The sequence below is a fragment of the Hylaeus anthracinus genome, unplaced genomic scaffold (assembly GCF_026225885.1).
Source record: "Hylaeus anthracinus isolate JK02 unplaced genomic scaffold, UHH_iyHylAnth1.0_haploid 0, whole genome shotgun sequence".
In the NCBI taxonomy this organism is placed as follows: domain Eukaryota; kingdom Metazoa; phylum Arthropoda; class Insecta; order Hymenoptera; family Colletidae; genus Hylaeus; species Hylaeus anthracinus.
This window is the reverse complement of record NW_026533254.1, coordinates 18,802,618-18,819,775: the sequence shown is the minus strand read 5'-3', so window position 1 is coordinate 18,819,775 and position 17,158 is coordinate 18,802,618. Positions and strand designations below refer to the sequence as shown.

Sequence of the window (17,158 nt, the reverse complement as noted above, 5' to 3'; positions counted from 1 at the left end):
GTAATAATAAAATCACATATTCTTGCGGTTCAAGTACTCGTACACGCGTATGTAAATACACGAGCAACCAATTATTTTGTCATTTTATTACTACGTTTTATTCGTTTAGTTTAAATAGAAATGGGCAAACGTGAACATTTCTTCGAGTACCTACATATATATATATATATATATATATATATATAGTATATACATTGGATTCTTTCAATTGCCGACATACTTGTCACATGTAGCCACGCACGCGCTTGTATATGGAGATCAAAGTATGAATACATCGCGTACATGTATTCAACTTTCTGTTAAACGTTAATTTTGTTGGAGTATTTATAGCAAAACCGTTATTACTTGTGACAACTTGAGAGGAAGTTTGCCCACCTCTGTCTCCTAATCGCATCGAATTTCATCGACTGTGAACAAGGTTTCAAAATCTACCGTTAGCTTTGTTCGCCGAATATTTATCACTTTTCGTCGATGAAACTACGTATTTGTCGCACATCTTTTTTACCGTTCGAAGCATTTTCTTTCAAGAGTTTAATATCGACGACACACAGAAGCGCTTTCTAACACATCGTTCTTGTGAGTCCTTGGCATGTTTCGTAAAACTTTCTTTGTTTTTTACCATGCATGAAATTGTAAGCGTCGATCGATGTGGGATCTTCGGTGAAGCATTAAAATAGGAAAAGAAGTTTGCGAACTTTGCGAACGAATCCAAGAGTCTTGCGTATTTTTACAAAAAATTGATCGCCGCGTAAATAACAAAATATATATGTTTACGCGCGCGCACACACACAATCGCGAACGAAAGGAACATAATCTCAATAATTGCACGCAAGAAACACGTAGAGCGATAAATGGGGGGAATGTTTCATGGACGCAAAATATTTCAATGGAGTAAGCGTATACATTAATAGCACCGCACAGCAATCATAGACTATTTCGGTACAATTAATTAATCATCTTATTCAGTTTCGATACTTGCTGTTTATCTAACGATCTATAATTCGACGGGGGAATAAAATTCACGGAAACCTAGTAACGTGTCGCTAATTCTCGTATATTTGTACAGTCTCAAAAATATAAATAGTTTAACGAGTTCATCGCCATCATCACCGTCATGGTTATCACAACCATCATAGTTATCATTATCATCATCATCATCATCATCATCATCATCATTATCACGATCGTCATCGTCGTCGTCGTAACCGTCGCCATCGCCGGCATCGTCATCATTATCATTATCATCATCATCGCTTACGCACTGGAAATGCAAATAATCCGGCAAGGATTACACTGCGATTAGGAGTTGCCGGGCATAGGAACCATGAGAACAGCATATGAGATAAACAGCAAGTCCAGGCAAAGTATCGAAGCGAAAATGATGATCGACAATAACTTTTTTAAAAAGTGAAAATCCCGAGGTAATTTTGTGTTTAAAATTTGTATGGTAAGAATGTATCGAAAAGAGACACTATGCGTTCCTTTTCGATAACGAGGAGTACGGTTCATCATTATTTAAATTGCCTGCAAACTTGCTGTTCCTCTCGCAACTATCATCGCCAGGGAAACAAAAAAAAGTTCTCTTCCAACAGTGAGATCCCTTTTCCGAGTTTCGTAGAGCGGTGTACAATATAATAGGCACGATGCAGCAGTAGGTTTAAGTGTTTCTTGTACCGTTGAAGGTACGGTAATAATCACGCTATAATTCGTCTCTCGCAATAATTGAAAGCTGATCGAAGAAAAAAAAAAATTAAAATTCCTTTTAAAAAAAAGAAACGTTCGTCGAGTCACCCTGGATAGAAGCCGCGATCGCAAACGAACCGGAACTTACACTTTGCAAGCGAAAAGTAAAATTTCACCGTGATTTGTTTGTTCGTTTGTCTGGTTTTATTTTCTTCTTTTTTCTTTAGATCGGTAGATTTGCGGTTTTGACGTATTCTTACGCTGTAAATATACGTGCAATCGTCGATGCGTAGTCTTTTAAATGTTGAATTTGGCCCCTTATCTTTGGAAGAAAAATACTTGGCTTAGATGTGTGAAACTAGCACTGGTATGTATGACACGATGCTGCTCGCCGAAGCACATTCCTCCATAAAACGTGGTTCGTTACTGATTACACTATTCCAACCACATAGAAACGCAAGGGAGGGAGACCGTCGTTCGTTTGTCGAACGATACGTTATAGTAATATGTGTATAATACTAGGAAGACGTGAAAGAGAGAAAAAAGCGTACGCGATAGGTGTATACGTTTTGTTGGCCGCTAAGGCATATTCGTGAGCAAATAAATTCAACCACGGTAAAACGGAAGAAGCAGACTCTGGGTTAGGTAGATTTTGTCCCATTTTTAAAAGAAAAGACAACCAGCAACAGCCGCCATGTATCCGGCTGAATACGAAAAAACGGGCTGTAGTTGTTCTCCGACACCGATGTTCGTTCTCGGCGACAAAATGGGGCGTAAAACGTCCATTAGAGTTCTTTCGCGACTTCCTCGGACGGGATTTCTCGATGCAACGGCGGTTTTCGTTTGAGGCAAAAGTGATTCTTGCCCGACAAGGAGATATCCGGATGTGTCTGACCGTGGTCACGTGTCCGAGAATAGAAACTCACTCTCGGACAAGAGTACCTCGAGATCAGAAGGAACGGTATGAAGATCAGAATTGGCCGGGTCAGGTAAATCACCTGTACCGTTTCCGATTCCTGTAGGTGCTATTTGTCTGGCTCTACCGATTCTGACCCTATCCTTCTTCTTCGGGGTCCGCAGCAGAACGCCTGTCCTCGGAATCTTGGATCTGCCGTTAGCGAGGCTCGCGTTTGCCGGCTGAGTGCCGACCAATTGAGCAACCACCTTGTCCGACTTTCGTAATTTTACGCTAAATTTGAAGGGGGGGTTGTAAACCACTTGCAGCTTTGCCCTCTCTTTTCGCGGTTTGTTGCCAGCCGAGCTTTTTGTTTCTCTGGATTCAACGGGCCTTCTCGAGGCGACGATCTGTCTGGTTTGCGGTAACCTGGTCCCGGCACTCGTTAGTCCTACGGGAGTGGACTTGCTCTTCGGTAGCCCGGACGCGTTCGTTCTCGTCATTTCCGGTCGACATTGAGAAGACGCCAGCAGCCAGGAACGAACTTTGCTTTTAGGATCAGCGTTCGGCTCGGATTCTTTTTCGGCCTGAGTGGCCGAATAGTCGATCACTTCTTTTCTCTGTTGCTTCTTGCAACGCTTCCTTTTATCGTTGTCGCCGTTGGTGGGTGTGTTGCTAACGAAATTTTGTTTGTCTCGAGAAAGAGTCGCCGGGATAGTCTTTTTTCTTTTGTTTTCTTGAACAACGACGGTCGTCGGCTCGGCTGATCTCTTCCGGACCAACTCTTCACTGGGATTCGTCGATGTCTTCTTTGGCTGTGGCTGTGGCTGTGGCTGCGGCTGCGACTGCGGCTGCGGCTGCGGCTGCGGCTGCGATTGCGGTTGCGATTGCGATTGCGGTTGCGGTTGCGATTGCGGCTGTGGTTGCGATTGTTTCTTTTTTTTCTTCGATGCATCCTTTGGAAAAAAAAAGAACGATTCATAATACATTACGTAGTTACGATAAATCAACGGAACGATCGCAATCGGTCGGGCTGAATCAACAATTTGTATTCTCACCTTGGCAGAGTTTTCGCCTGCATTGCCGTGAGAGTCTTTATGCTTTCGATGTCTTCTCTTCTCTCGGACTTTTCTGCTAAGTGGAAGCTTGGCGCGTACAGCCGGCGGATGTACCGTGACTCCCTCCGCTCCCTCCGGCGGCAGACGAACCGTTTCCGTCGTCGAGCTGTGCATTATCGTGACCGACTTGAGCTTCAGATCCGGTCGTTTGCCCAGCATTCTCATGCTCGCCACCTAGGTTCCAGAAAAGAGTCGAGAAATATCGACGATACCAACTATCGGCCGGAATTCTATTGTTCGAGGTAGGTAAATACCAAGATAACGTAGGGGAGCGTTAGGAGCGTAACGATCATTGACGATTCAAATGAACTACGATGAGACACTAGGAATAACATCAACCAAACTAGCGGTTACCGATAATAGCTGCGAACTGTATCAACGCTGCGTCGACGAATAAATACACGTATCTATTATACTTTTGTCTTTCCCGTAACTTACTCTCTATACGTTTCCTCGACCGTTTCTGGCGCAAAAATTCGGATTGATAATAGCATAATAAATTGACTTATTCTAAACGAAGAAGAGGTTAAAACATGTACAAGATTGTACAAATAACGTATGCATGGTTGTATACGCAAATCGAAAAATCAACGGGACACGTACCAATAACAATACCGCTGCCAAAACGATCAAACCAGCCGCGTACCAATGGTCGATAATCCAGCGACGAAAAGTGGCAAGACTTTCGTCCGACAACAAGAGCTTCCTCAGAGTCGCTAACGGACCGCTTGGATCCACCTGTGCGCGATAAAAATGACCTAATAAATATTATGCAGACGGTAATTGTAAAATTGATTCCAAGTATCGTAGTACCTCTCGACACTTTTGGAAAACGTCACAATAACCGTTGTAGTCGTTACACGGTGTTCCTGGTTTCGAAAACATATCTGGAATATCGAACGGCGGAGAATTCCAGTCGAAGGATGACCTGTCGGAAGCGAACAATGATTTTATCGATACGATAAGAGATACTTGCATCGTCGAAATGTCTGTCAACGTACAAGCAAGGCTGACTCTCCCCGGGAAGACGACAACAGAGTTCACAAGCTTTCGTCGAAGGGTCATTTGGCCCCGGAATGCACTGACAAGATTCCAAACCATATGCAAGGCATATACTACCTGTACATTCCTGCAAAAGAACGAAACAAAGGATATCCGTGTTTGAGAAACTTTTGTAACTTGTAGTTGCCGGCGATTAGTAAGGCGTTGCATTATTTTCGTTATGAAAGAAGAAAAACCCAAGTCCCTTTTGTAAAAGAAAAATGTAGAAAAGTTTCGCATTCCCTAGTGGATGATGTACTTACTCCCATAAAGCAGACGAATTCGCGATTGCAGATCGTCTTGTTAGGCTTGTTGATAGAAGGAGGACAGTAGGGTGATCTACCGTCGCAGAAGCTCGCATCGCGGCATCCGTTGTCATCTCGGCATTTCTCTCCGAATCGTAAATTACACTCGGCGGTACAACACGGACCCTGCAGAAACGCGAAACGCGACACGTATTCGAGTTAAATTTGATTCGAGTTCCATTCGAAACACAGACTACAGATTACAGACGACAGAAGACACTCGACGAATCGTTTCCGCATACCTGACTAGGACTGCACACGGATCTTGGCGTAAGAGTACACGGAGTTTCACCCGCCGGTGGATATCGACGTTGCGGAAAGCAACACGAGTCCCTGCAATCTTCTTCCCATCCGCAGTCGCATTCTTCGCCTTCTTCGACAACGCCATTTCCGCACAACGACACTTGCGGTTCTGTCGACACACAATCGAGTCGTTTTCTTGGTTACAATTGGTTAATCGTACGACGTATATTTGGAACGCGTAAAAATAACGAAGGAAAGACTGACCGGTGAAGCAACCCTTCGGCGAACGAGCTTTGCTATTCAAAACCGGATTAATGGCCGTCAAGCTGCAGGGGCTGAAACGATTATTGTTACGCTTGTCGCCACTGGTGGCACGAGCAAACATAATGAAGTTTCCATCCTCTCCACCGGGCGTGCATTGTTCCGGATCGTGCTGTAACAAAGTAAAGCGGCAGTTAATAAATGGGTTACGCATATATCGACAGTGTCTCGAGGTTTCGCGTAAAATGCGCGGTTCTGAAGGAAATAAAAGTCCGCGGGGAAGGTAAATGAAAGGGGCAACCTACCGGTGAACCAAAGTTATGACCGATCTCGTGGGCCAACGTCACGTGAGAAACTGCAGGCGGCACATGCTTGCCGTAGTTGAGCAGAGTCACTATTCCGGTGTTCAACGACTTCATGCTGCCGCGATAGTGCTGCAATATTTAGTCGTACGTTTTAGTCTCCAGTTCCCTCTTAATTTCAGGGATTCTTTTCTCTGACAATGAGTCGTTAACACGATCGACGCCGCGTAGCGTTCGCTTCGTTTTAACCTCTCGTCGAGTTGTCCGATGAAATACCGAGCAGCATTAATTTCCAATCGTAAGTAAAACTTACGCCATTTTTTTCGCAAACTCCGCCAGCATTTTTCAAATCACCGGTCCAAGCTAGGCCCAACGTTCCCATCTCAAAGTCCCTGTACGTAAACATGTAAGCCAAGCAGAACGCGTCGTAGTCTTCCTCTGCAACAAACGAACAGGCGTTTCGAATTATCCGATCGTCAGGTTTACGAACAATTACGAAGAAATGTATTATATTTACCAGAAAAGAGTTCCAGATACTTTTCCACACCATAGTTCCCTGGAAATCGATAATTGGGATCTCTGAGAGCGTCCTCGCTGTGTACTTTGACGCGTTTTATCATAAAACTAATGTTGTCCGGTCTTCCGTCCTGATTGAAATCTGGAAAAAAAAAAAGAAAAAACGAAATCGAGTTCTGCAATTGGTCGATAAGACCAAAGTATCCGCGATTTACATAGCGATACTTAAATAAAGCACAATTTTAGATTTTCTTACTCGTGAATCGAATTTTCTATCGGGGAAAGTGTTTGGATAAAATCGTACCGGTATGCTTGTAAATGGAGTTGACCCTTTGCACGTGTCTAGTCATCACTTCGATGCAAGCCTCCTCCGTGCCGTATCGCGCGAAAAATTGATGGTCGGCTTGCAAGTAGAGCATGCAGGTGGTCTTCCGTGGATCCACGGTGGCACGTTTGTGCAAATGTCTCGCGATGCGATCTCCGTTGCTCGTTCTGGAACCAAACGGCAACAGTTGAACGTTTTTTTTACGCTCTCTCCATCTTTCAGTGTAAAAACTTTATTCTGCTATGATTACTATTGTACGCTCGAGAAACTTTAATCATATACATATGTATAGCCATTTTGATGGTTTTGCGAAACAAAACGAAACGAAACGATACGACAGATTTTGCTTCTTCGTTTTGATACGAAAAGAACTCACGTGTCTGTAGGTGGTGCATCGTTATTCTTCTCCAAAATTAAAACTCGTGCGCTGTTCTCCCTCGAGTAAAGAGCAACGTTTTCGCCGAGCAGAGGTTCGTAAAATGTCCGAGAATTGTTCTCGCGACTGTACTCTCTGAAAACGTTTGAAAAAACTATTTTAAAGCCAGTTTCGATTTTGACTCGAACGGCAACGATTCTGTAGGAACTCGTACGTCGCGCCTCGTTGGTTCGTTAGTAACCAATCGGCTGTTGGAGGTGACGAGATGATTTACTCACCTTCTCAGCGATTCTCGAAGAGTCCCACGGTGCAGTCGGTGACTGGCGCACGGCAGTGAACGCTGCGGAGTCAACACGTCCGAAGCACGATAAGCTATGCTGTGATAGGGCGGTGACGTATCCTCGTTTGTATTCAAGTATCTGCTCGTAGGCTCGATATAATATTCTTCGAATCTGGTAACGACGGTGCCGTCGAAGAGACCGTCATCCGTTACGATGCCCTGCACCGTGGCGGTCTCGTCTTCTATGAATCGAACCAAACAACAATTTACCGAGTGTATTAGCTTTTACATATACTTGGTAGTACTTGAGATTTTCATTCTAGTTGCGATACGTAATCCCTCGCCTTTGGAATCTTCCAAGCATCGTTTCTCGAGGATGTTAGCTAACTTGGTTTCGTCTGTTTCCGGCTGACCCGATAGGTTTCTCTTGTTCGAAAATTGTCTCCGTTAGGGAGAAGAGACAGATGGAAAGGACGATGGGAACGAAGCGAACTCGGAGAACAACGAGAAATGAGAAATGAGAAATGAGAAATGAGAAATGAGAAATGAGAAATGAGAAACGAGAAACGACCAACGATGGGAGGAGGTATTAATTTCCGTCATAGACGTCGCGTCGTCTTCGTCGAGAATTACATCGTTTCGACAATTTCATAATTTCCGGGACGCTTACTCGGGTGTTCGTCGAGCAAGAAACTGGGTCGTTGCAAACCGTAGAGAGTCGCGCATCTTTCGAACGGGACAAACTCGATCGCAACACTGGCAAAATAAAACAGCTGTGACGACTTGACCGACACGCGCGACGTTAACGGAATTAACTCGAGTCGAAACAAAAACGAGACGTATGTATTTCTATTTTTATTTCTATCGTTAAACGGTTTACGACGCAAACTTGAGCAGCATCGAGTTGAACCGATTAATCGGCGGTTACGCGACTAGGAGGCAGAGCTGGAATTGAAACGACCGATGGAACGAACAACGAAGGAATTAGCGAAAAGCTTTCTCCGCTATCAAGTGTTTTAAATCCCTCGGCGGAAATCGCCGTGCACGGGGGGTAAATTCATCCTCGTACTAATCGATACCCTCCGACAAAGGAAACGATCGAACGAAAGGTTCCCCGGCTCAAACGTATCCACCCCCTGACGCGCAACTACGGACGGATGAGATTACCATTTAAGCGAGAATCGAACATTTGCCCGCGAATGTCCGTGGGATTCGATTCGGGTGGCATGTACGACGATCACCGTTCCGCGTTCTGCGCTTCGTACTCGATCGATGAGAAAATGGAGACAGAGTGTAGGATGTGAGCCAGTTTGGACGAGGAAACCGAGAAATCAACAGTTTCGAGGATAACTAACTCGAATCACACATATCAGAGATAAAATACGTTGGTCGTTGCAATGCGATGTCTCGGTGGTAACCTTGGAGCGTTTCGAATTTCAGGTTGTATTATCGGTGAGCTACGTTTTCGCTCGCGTTTAAATCAGCTGCAAACTTGACCAACGTAATCGTCCTATTTTCTCGGGGCCAAGCTTCGACTCGATATTCCGCTTCGCGCGGGCGGTAAGTACCTCCGGAAACCAATCCGCTTAATTCGGTTCAACTCGAAAAGAGAACGTGGACGAAAGAAAAGAGACCGATCGAATCGAATCGAATCGAATCGTATCGATAGATCAAGGGAGAAGCGGAGCGATTCTACTCGCTCGCTATTCGATACTCTATTTTGCAGCGGAAGCGCGAAAAAGAACCATCGGATGTCTTTCGTTTATGGCGAGTTGTATTAGCCGTTTTTCTTACCGACGCTGACGCGATCATCGTTTCCGTTCCGAAAGTACAAATATACATGCGTGCGCGTGTGCCACAAGTGTGACCGCGGTTCAACAAGTTACGCGAACGTTGTTGGGATATTTCGCTGTTTGAACACGAACGGAATGGGGTGGGGTGGGGTGGGGTGGGTTGTTGTTAGGGTGACTACACGATATTTTCGGACACTCGAGGAGAAACGTCGATCGCGAGGCGACGTCAACGTCGTCGTGTTCGCGATCAAGTTTCCAAGATTTGGCGAGGGTTGCGATTAGACCGCGAATCAACTGTTTCGGTGATCGAAATTCTATCGCAGGCTTCTCGTGCACCGCACCGTTCGGCAAGCGTATCTGCTCGATAGAAAGTTCTTGGGTAGCAACATTCTCGTGTAATCGGGGAGCCCGATACCGACCAACTCACGGATACGAGAGACTGATGGTCACGGCCACGGGAAGAAAATTCAGAGATATATGTATACGCGAATGTAAAGCAAACTCACCCAACACGGTGCCTACATAAGAGTGTGACGTGTCAAAAAGGATCGGTCCGTTGGTGCTCTCAAACGTCGCATCTTTGCTAAACAATTCCATGTCTCGAATCAAACGTAACGTCCACTGTCTGAAATAAAAACACATAGGTGCCGTTAAATCATCAGTTTGATTTTATGCGATCGGTAAAACCATTTTAGTATAATAGTAATTTCAAATTCGACGCGCAAAAATCCGATAACGCGAAGCCTGACACGAGAATGTATCGCGTCTGACTAGTCGGACGAAAACCATGCGTTAAGATCGCGACCCGTTGTTCCTCGCGATTCAGTCGATTGTTTCTCGCTGACCATGCTGCCGGATGATACATTCTCGAGACGATTAACCTTTATATTACGAGTTTTCTCGAAAGTCAACAGCGTGACGGTGCAACAGGGCGTTAAGTCGAAGGACGAAACCAAGCAAACGACAACGTTAGCAGCGGATCAACGTCGCTCGAACAAGCCAGACGAGCCATATTAAATTTAGAAACGTGAAAGGATTCGAGTGTCCGCGTCCTCGTTCGAGGTTCGCGTTCGTGACGTGACGTGACGTGAGGTGACATTGAAACAGAGGATCGGATCAACCGCGATCGCGTATGCAACGCGACGTATAATCCCGGATTCGACAATAAATGGATTAGGTTTAATTAAATTCGCGGTAGCAGGATTACGAGAAAATATTTTAATTTTGTTCCGCTATTCGACGAATCTGCACTGCATCTATTCCAGGGAACGAAAAAGAAAAAAGAAAAGTAACGATGAGTCTTATTCTCAGAACTCGGACAATTTTCGTTTCGCAACCTCTATTCGATTCGAAACGTTTTCCTATCTGTGGTTACGATTCGACGATTGGACAAATAATTGAAAATGGATCGCGTTAAATCATCTCGCAGATTGACTCGGATTTGCAACCTTCGAATAACTCACGAACTCGAATCTGGCCGTCTTTTGGAAATCCATTCGCGCTACACAGCTTGGTCGATATTTGTCGGTAATGTTGGCCGAACAGCGCGCTGGATTTCTCAGAAAAGTTATACGACAAGTTGCGACACACGCGGTGAATCCCGTCTAACGAATCCAATAACTAGGGCTTACGAGAACACCATTTTCTTATGGCAAAAACAACAATCTAATAAATACCGTTTATTTACTTGTCGTACACGATCCGCGAGCAACAACGGACAATGCGATGTCCGACGCCGACGCGACTTGTCGCTCGCATCCACCATTTGCACGAGGCGCGCCTTATCCCTTTTTCCTTTTGCCATTCTCTTTGCCGGTTCGTGGCAGATGTAGCAGGCTGGAAACACCGACAACGGGCGAGAAAAGTGTAACGTAAAATGATGCAACGGGAACAAAAAGAAGAAGAGAGAGAAGAATAGGAGAGCAACCATCGAGGACGAAACGAACAGTCAAACCTACCTATATCTATCGTTGCTTTACATTTTATTACTTGTTGCGAATTCAACTAATTTGCATAAAGAGACAAAGATAACACGTCTTCGACGACGACGTGACTCGCGGTGACGCGATCAAGTGAATCGTTTGCGATTCGCGTATCGAGGAGGAATTGGTCATCGTGGCAACCGGTACGAACGAATTCTTGCGGCGCTACACGGCGTCCGCAGACCCGAGGACGCTGAGGTATCGTCTGGTTCGTCGTCCGTGGCTTCGCGGCTCAACACCGGTCCGATTTGCTGCGAATAGAGAGACGCGAGAGATGCGTGCGTTTTACTCGTCGCCTTATAAGGCCTCGAAACGTTCGATCAAATTGACAAACGAAAGGCACGTTTGGTTCCTCTCGTGTCCTCGATCGTTCGATTTCGATTAAGAATGATACAAGGACTCCAGTGAATAGATTTCATCGATTGTTCTAAATTCTAAACGATCGGCGAACGGCTAGTCGATCGTTTTACACAGAGACGATAGATCGAAACGCGTACGAGTCCTGTGTAACTGTTAACTTATTCGCACGTCTACGACCCTTTGCACCCGCGATACCTACGCGCAACGAGACAATTGTGCACAAACTTGACCTTCATTGGATCGAGACCTATCGACCTAACCAAACAATACCGTGCGACTACTGATACGATTACGACAACTTCGATGCACCACTGGATGAATGTCTTCGTTAAAGCGCAAACCTTGAAATTATTTCATTGATTAATTTCGTTAAAAGCGCGATTAGACGTCGTCGCGCTAGTCCAACAGATTTCTACTTGTTATTTTCCAATCAATTTTCTTTCGCGATACTCGCGTTCTATTACATACTCGATATTTCTCGCTAAACCTTTTTTCCGTTTTTACCGTCTACTTTTCCGTACGGTGCGTTATAGTTACGTTACTATAAGCTCGTTACAAGCTCGCTGGAAAAAAAGAAACGGTCGTGACTCGTTCGGCAATTCGTTAAACGATCCTTTAATACCCGTTTCGGGTCAATTTCTCCAACTAAAAAAAGAAAAAAAAAAAGGAATATGTCGTGACCAAACCATCCGGCCAATTATCCACACGGCGTGTCAGTGTCATCGCCATCGTCGCGATCGGAATCGCGCCTGGGCTGGCTAGTTTTGCTAGGACTCGAGAGATACTCACTTGTCGAGCGCTTTCAGGTGCAGCAGCAGGTGATCGTCGACGACGTCGGTGACATCGCGACGCATCCGATTACGACGTTGTCTCAAGGCCGCGGTATCGTAAGAGGCCACCTCGTAATACCCGATGTACGAGCCGTGAGTGATACCTGAAACACCGTTCCAATACGATTGGTATATCGTTTCGTTATACCAAACACATTGGAAAAGTCGAAAGAGTTTCTCATCTCGCATACAATTGGTCCCTCTTCGGTCGCCGAGTTCAGTCGAGTCGTGTCGTGTCAGAAAATATCGAATTGCGAGCGGATGCGGACCCGAACCCGGACCGCATACCTCGATTAACAGAGATCTGCTCACGCCTCTCCTCTTTTTCTCGCTACCATAGCGGTAGAATAGAATAGAATGGGACAAAGAGACGTACCACTTTGCGCCATTTCGAGGATCTTGCGAGATTCGAAAGAGCGTGGGCGGGGATAGACTTTCACTGTCGCGTCTGAAACAAATACCGGCGTATACCTACCGTACAAATTTCGCGAGACAATTTTTTCGTGAGCGGCACGCATCGAGTCGTGAGATGCGTGAAAAGTAATCTATTTCCCAGAGATAATTTCAACTATTATGTTTAATTTTAAACTTGGAATAAATCCTTTTTTCAGCGAAAATTTACGAGAATAATAATTGTTTTTCACGGTACAGGTGAACGCGTAACCGGCGTAACTGGGATTAGTAGGCATATGTATACGTGATGTTCGCTGTATTGGTGCGTGCGTGCATGCGTGCGTAATGTATAATTAGCGGCACCAAACGGATTCGAGCATCGAGAAAGAGAGGTAACGAGAGCGTTCCGTGTGCGACGCGAGTATCTAGCATCGTGTACTTACAATTAGACTATGTACCATTCAGGGTCGCGTTTCCATTGTTTCTCGGCAAGTACCATTCGAGAACAAAGAGGACGCTCGGGACAAAGCGTGGAATGTCGACTATTAAAGTAGATTTTCGCACCGGCAGCAGAGTTTAACGGCACCTTGCGACGCTTTCCGGACGCGTATCGTTGAGTTTGCAGGTTACGCAAGAACATCCGATAATCTAATTACCACGAGTCGTTATCGATGCCTCGGTCCGCGGCAATTTGCAACGCGCCTCATACCCTCTCGAACTAACGCTTTGCACCGAGAATTGGTAGCAATTGGTACCAGAGGCCGAGGCCTAGCAACGACGTTCAGGTGTCCTTACTCGGACACCTTGTGTATGCACCTTGTTCTGATGTCTATCCCACGCCCCGCACCGACTTTGACATTTCTATCCACCTAACGTTAGCGGACAACTTGATTGCAACTTGCTACGAAATAAATGAATCATGTTCTTCGGCAATTAACAAGAGACCAGTATTTGCTGTAAATGTATGGGAATCCAACATGACTCACCTGTGTGCGGTGGTGCGGAATGAAGAGGCGAAGCATTGACAACGGTGAAAAAGCAAGCAAACATCAGGAAGAAAATCAGGAGAGTTCCAAACGTAGAAAATCTCTTTAACGTCAATGGGTACATCGCAGCCTTCTTCGCCCCACTGTGTCCTCTTGTATCCTCCTTCTCTTCCGCCGCCTCTTCCTCGTCTTCGTCCTCGTTTTTGTCGTCTTTGTCGTCTTTGTCGTCGTCGTCGTCCCCGTCCCCGTCGTCCCCGTCGTCGTCGTCGTCGTCGTCGTCGTCGTCGTCCCCGTCGTCGTCGTCCCCGTCGTCGTCGTCTGCCCCTTCTCCGTCGATGACCAGAGCCGTAGTAGGCATCGGCACGACGTTCTCAGACCCAACAACAACTAATAGCGCTATCTGCCTCTCGATGAACAGCCGACCACCGCGCTTTGCAAGTCACCCGTCAGGTTCATCTTTCTTTCTTGCTCGTCCGCTCTCTCCTTCTTCCTTTGCGTCTTCCTTCTCCTCCTTCGACAAACGTGATTCCGCCACGTCCTCTTTCTTTCTTCTCCGTAACCCGCTCAACCTTCGACCCTTCCACGCTATCAGCTTTTTTTAATCGGCCCTCTACTCTTTTCGCTTTTCTTTCGATTCTCTCACCGATCGATTTCACCAGCTGAAAAAAAGATCAAAGAATGAATATCTGGATGCATCCTGTAACTGTTTCGGTTTGCGTGGGCAATTTCTCACGGGAACTAGGCCGGATTTGGTTTAAGTTTGAGTTGGGAAACTTGGAATTCGGCACCAAGGCCCGTTAAATAACGCGTAGCGTCGATAAAGTGACCCGATGCTAATAGAATAATTTCCAATGTCGCTCCAAGAAAACGTTAAGTATCGCATAAGCTGTTTAGATGTACCATACGAATACTACATATAAATCTTTGATCTACGTTTTTTCTTTGGTTACAAAGTTACTAATGTGTAATATAATATAACCACCCTTATGCAATGTCCGTCCGATAAGCGAGCGTTTAACGTTCGGTTTTCCCGTTAAACGATGATTACCTTTACGCGCCGGCGCCGTCGACTAGAGATTCAGAATAAAGGGTTCCAACGACGACCACGTGCTCGACAACGCGTATCGAGTGTGTACCGCCCGCACCGTCTCGTTATGCCAGGATCGTGTACGAATCATTTTTAATAATCATTTCTTTTTGCAACGACTAATCGACGATACGTAACACGCCTTAAACTCTCGCAAAGGTAATCCTCTGTTCCACCTTTCTTATGTTGGATGAATTTTTTTAGCAAAAAGCTTTCTCGCTAATGAATAATCGCACGTGTTTCCTCGAAGAGTAAACGTGTCCGAGAGATCATTTCCGTCGGACATCTCGCTGGCACTTGAAATACGTTTTACGTTTTACGTTTTACGTTTTCCGTGATATTTAAATCTACCGTGGTGCGCACGCAAGTCCAGCCTATGCACCATGTACTGTGCACCGATATACATGTATGTAGTATTGTATCATTGTTTGGTGTGGTATGGTTTGGTTTGGTTTGGTTTGGTTACCTCTGGCATGTTGTACGAAACAACATTTCACGAGTGCAGTTTGATACGTTACGTCTGAACAAATATCATGGTGGTGATGAAACGTGCTACGAGAATGGCAATTATATGTATGTGTATACTATACCATGTTTCGAATACTAATGGTGCGTTCCCAACGTGTACGGCAAATGTTCATCGAACATATAAAAATGTCCGTTGATGTGCCGTGTGCCAAATACACTGATCGACCTCGACGAATCTGTTTCACGAAACATAATTCGATTCGATCATTCCCTGATACGAGTTCGAGTTTAAACTGTCGATACAATTCTAATCACGATATTGACAATTATCAACCAGCACGCTATAAAATAGGACATCTCGTCGTTCTAAAGGATGAATAAATATACGTGTATATATATATGTACGTATACGCGTGTAACGTCAACAAGAGGTAACGATTCGACTTGCGTTCTCTACGAACAAACAAATTTCGTGTACCATAAACTAGCGTATGAGTTTTCTGTATGTCGTTTCCGGTTTCCGGTTTCCGGATCCGGGGACGTGCACACGAGTAACACCGGCCACCCTTATTTTTGTCGTCTATTCGAACGTATTCCGCACAGAAGAATGAATTGGTGTAAACGTACCCTGAGGTGACTCGAGCTCGGAGCTCAGAGATCGCTCGGAGATCGCTCGGAACAAGAGAGAAAGAGAGAGAAACCTGGCATCGTTCTCGGTCAGCTTACCATTCCCTTTGACAGTTGTACGAGTGGGAGAACGTATGTATAATGTATAGAGAAGAAGGACTTTGAGCAATGGGCTCGAGGAAAAAATGATGTACGTAAGTTGGTGCTTGATCGTGCGAACATTGCTGAAGAGTGATGGGACAGAAAGTAAAAAGAGGAAAGCGATGCTGCACGTAGAATATTACGCGTGCTTGCCGGACTCTTGCACTCGCATCAACTCGCATACTATCCGACTCCGACGCCTACCTATGCACAGCGAGAGAGGCTCGATTCTACCCACGGGCTGGCGTCCTTTCCGCCGGGATTTTCGTCCTTCCAACCGGTTCTCGTTCGATTACTCATTTATGCGGTCATCGTACCGCATTCTGTCGCACGACACCAAACTTTCCACGATATCGCACGCATGTGTCACGCAATCTGTTCCCTCTCGAAGGTGAACAAACAGAAAGTTCATAGCCGGACGGATAGATGGACAGAGACGAAAAGAAACCGCGGACGATACGATTCTTACATACAAACACGACAGGGACGTGTACCTGCGTTCCGCTTCGCGTCACACTGACGATTGACGAAAACACTCGTGTTCGTGTTCGTGTCGTGTCGTGTCGTGTCGTGTCGTGTCGTATCGTGTCGTATCGTGTCGTGTCGTGTCGTGTCGTGTCGCGTCGCGTCGCGTCGCGTCGCGTAAACCAAACCTCCGAGGACAACGACTTCCCTCACTAGGAGCGCCTTCGACTTCGACCCAGCTGTGCTGCTCCCTTCTGCGGCCGCCAAACGAACCCTCCTTCTTCGTTCGTTCTTATCGACTTGTTAGCGCGTTCTCTCTTCTCCCGCGGTGCGGTGATACCTACCCCACGGCTTGACGTGACTAGTGCTTTCCAATACTGGCACCTCCTTGTATATGTATATGTGTACATATACGCGCCATCGAATCCCGACAGTCCCGAGACACTGGCGCTAAACCCCTCTCTTTGACGTCCAATTGTGACGTCGAACTCCCACTTTTGTGTGTGTAACTTGACCTTAGCCGTCGGTAGAAGGCAAGGGGGTCGAAAGGTACACGTAATATATCGAATCCACGATTTTAGTTAGCACCAATTTGATAGGTAGCGCTAGTAGATCGCGAAACATACTTATCGTTAGCCTATCCATGATCTTGATCATCAACAAACACCGATATGGTTGGTT

The 17,158-nt window shown here is 45.7% G+C and overlaps 1 protein-coding gene across 5 annotated transcripts; it reads right to left on the bottom strand.

The window, feature by feature from the left end:
- Positions 1 to 1,741: 1,741 nt before the first annotated feature.
- LOC128896385 (disintegrin and metalloproteinase domain-containing protein 10-like) lies at positions 1,742 to 17,016 on the bottom strand. 5 transcript variants are annotated; one of them, XR_008461978.1, is made up of 19 exons: positions 16,217 to 16,590; positions 13,690 to 14,348; positions 12,270 to 12,414; positions 9,645 to 9,763; positions 7,344 to 7,587; positions 7,066 to 7,200; positions 6,669 to 6,856; positions 6,366 to 6,506; positions 6,162 to 6,286; positions 5,852 to 5,980; positions 5,550 to 5,718; positions 5,285 to 5,454; positions 5,001 to 5,168; positions 4,698 to 4,825; positions 4,510 to 4,624; positions 4,300 to 4,434; positions 4,051 to 4,159; positions 3,637 to 3,870; positions 3,400 to 3,534 (listed from the first exon to the last, which is right to left on the bottom strand). XR_008461978.1 is itself a non-coding variant. In XM_054159752.1 (18 exons), the coding sequence occupies exons 2-18, from the start codon at positions 14,045 to 14,047 to the stop codon at positions 2,584 to 2,586; spliced, it is 3,654 nt and encodes a 1,217-aa protein (XP_054015727.1). In that variant the 5' UTR covers positions 14,048 to 14,348; positions 16,822 to 17,016; the 3' UTR covers positions 1,742 to 2,583. The 5 variants fall into 5 exon arrangements, 3 of the variants coding, with proteins under 3 accessions (XP_054015727.1, XP_054015724.1, XP_054015725.1); XR_008461979.1 differs by having other exon boundaries at positions 4,135 to 4,159; positions 16,217 to 16,589; XM_054159752.1 differs by lacking the exons at positions 4,051 to 4,159; positions 16,217 to 16,590 and adding an exon at positions 16,822 to 17,016 and having other exon boundaries at positions 1,742 to 3,534.
- Between the last annotated feature and the right edge of the window lie 142 nt (positions 17,017 to 17,158).

Bases quoted from the DNA above. Each gene is read 5' to 3' on its own strand.
- LOC128896385 (XM_054159752.1), bottom strand. From the start codon at position 14,047: ATGCCTACTACGGCTCTGGTCATCGACGGAGAAGGGGCAGACGACGAC. The intron at 6,287-6,365 runs GTAAATATAATA...CGTTTGTTGCAG, and splicing joins GTATCTGGAACTCTTTTCTG to AGGAAGACTACGACGCGTTC. The intron at 5,981-6,161 runs GTAAGTTTTACT...TAAATATTGCAG, and splicing joins GAGTTTGCGAAAAAAATGGC to CACTATCGCGGCAGCATGAA.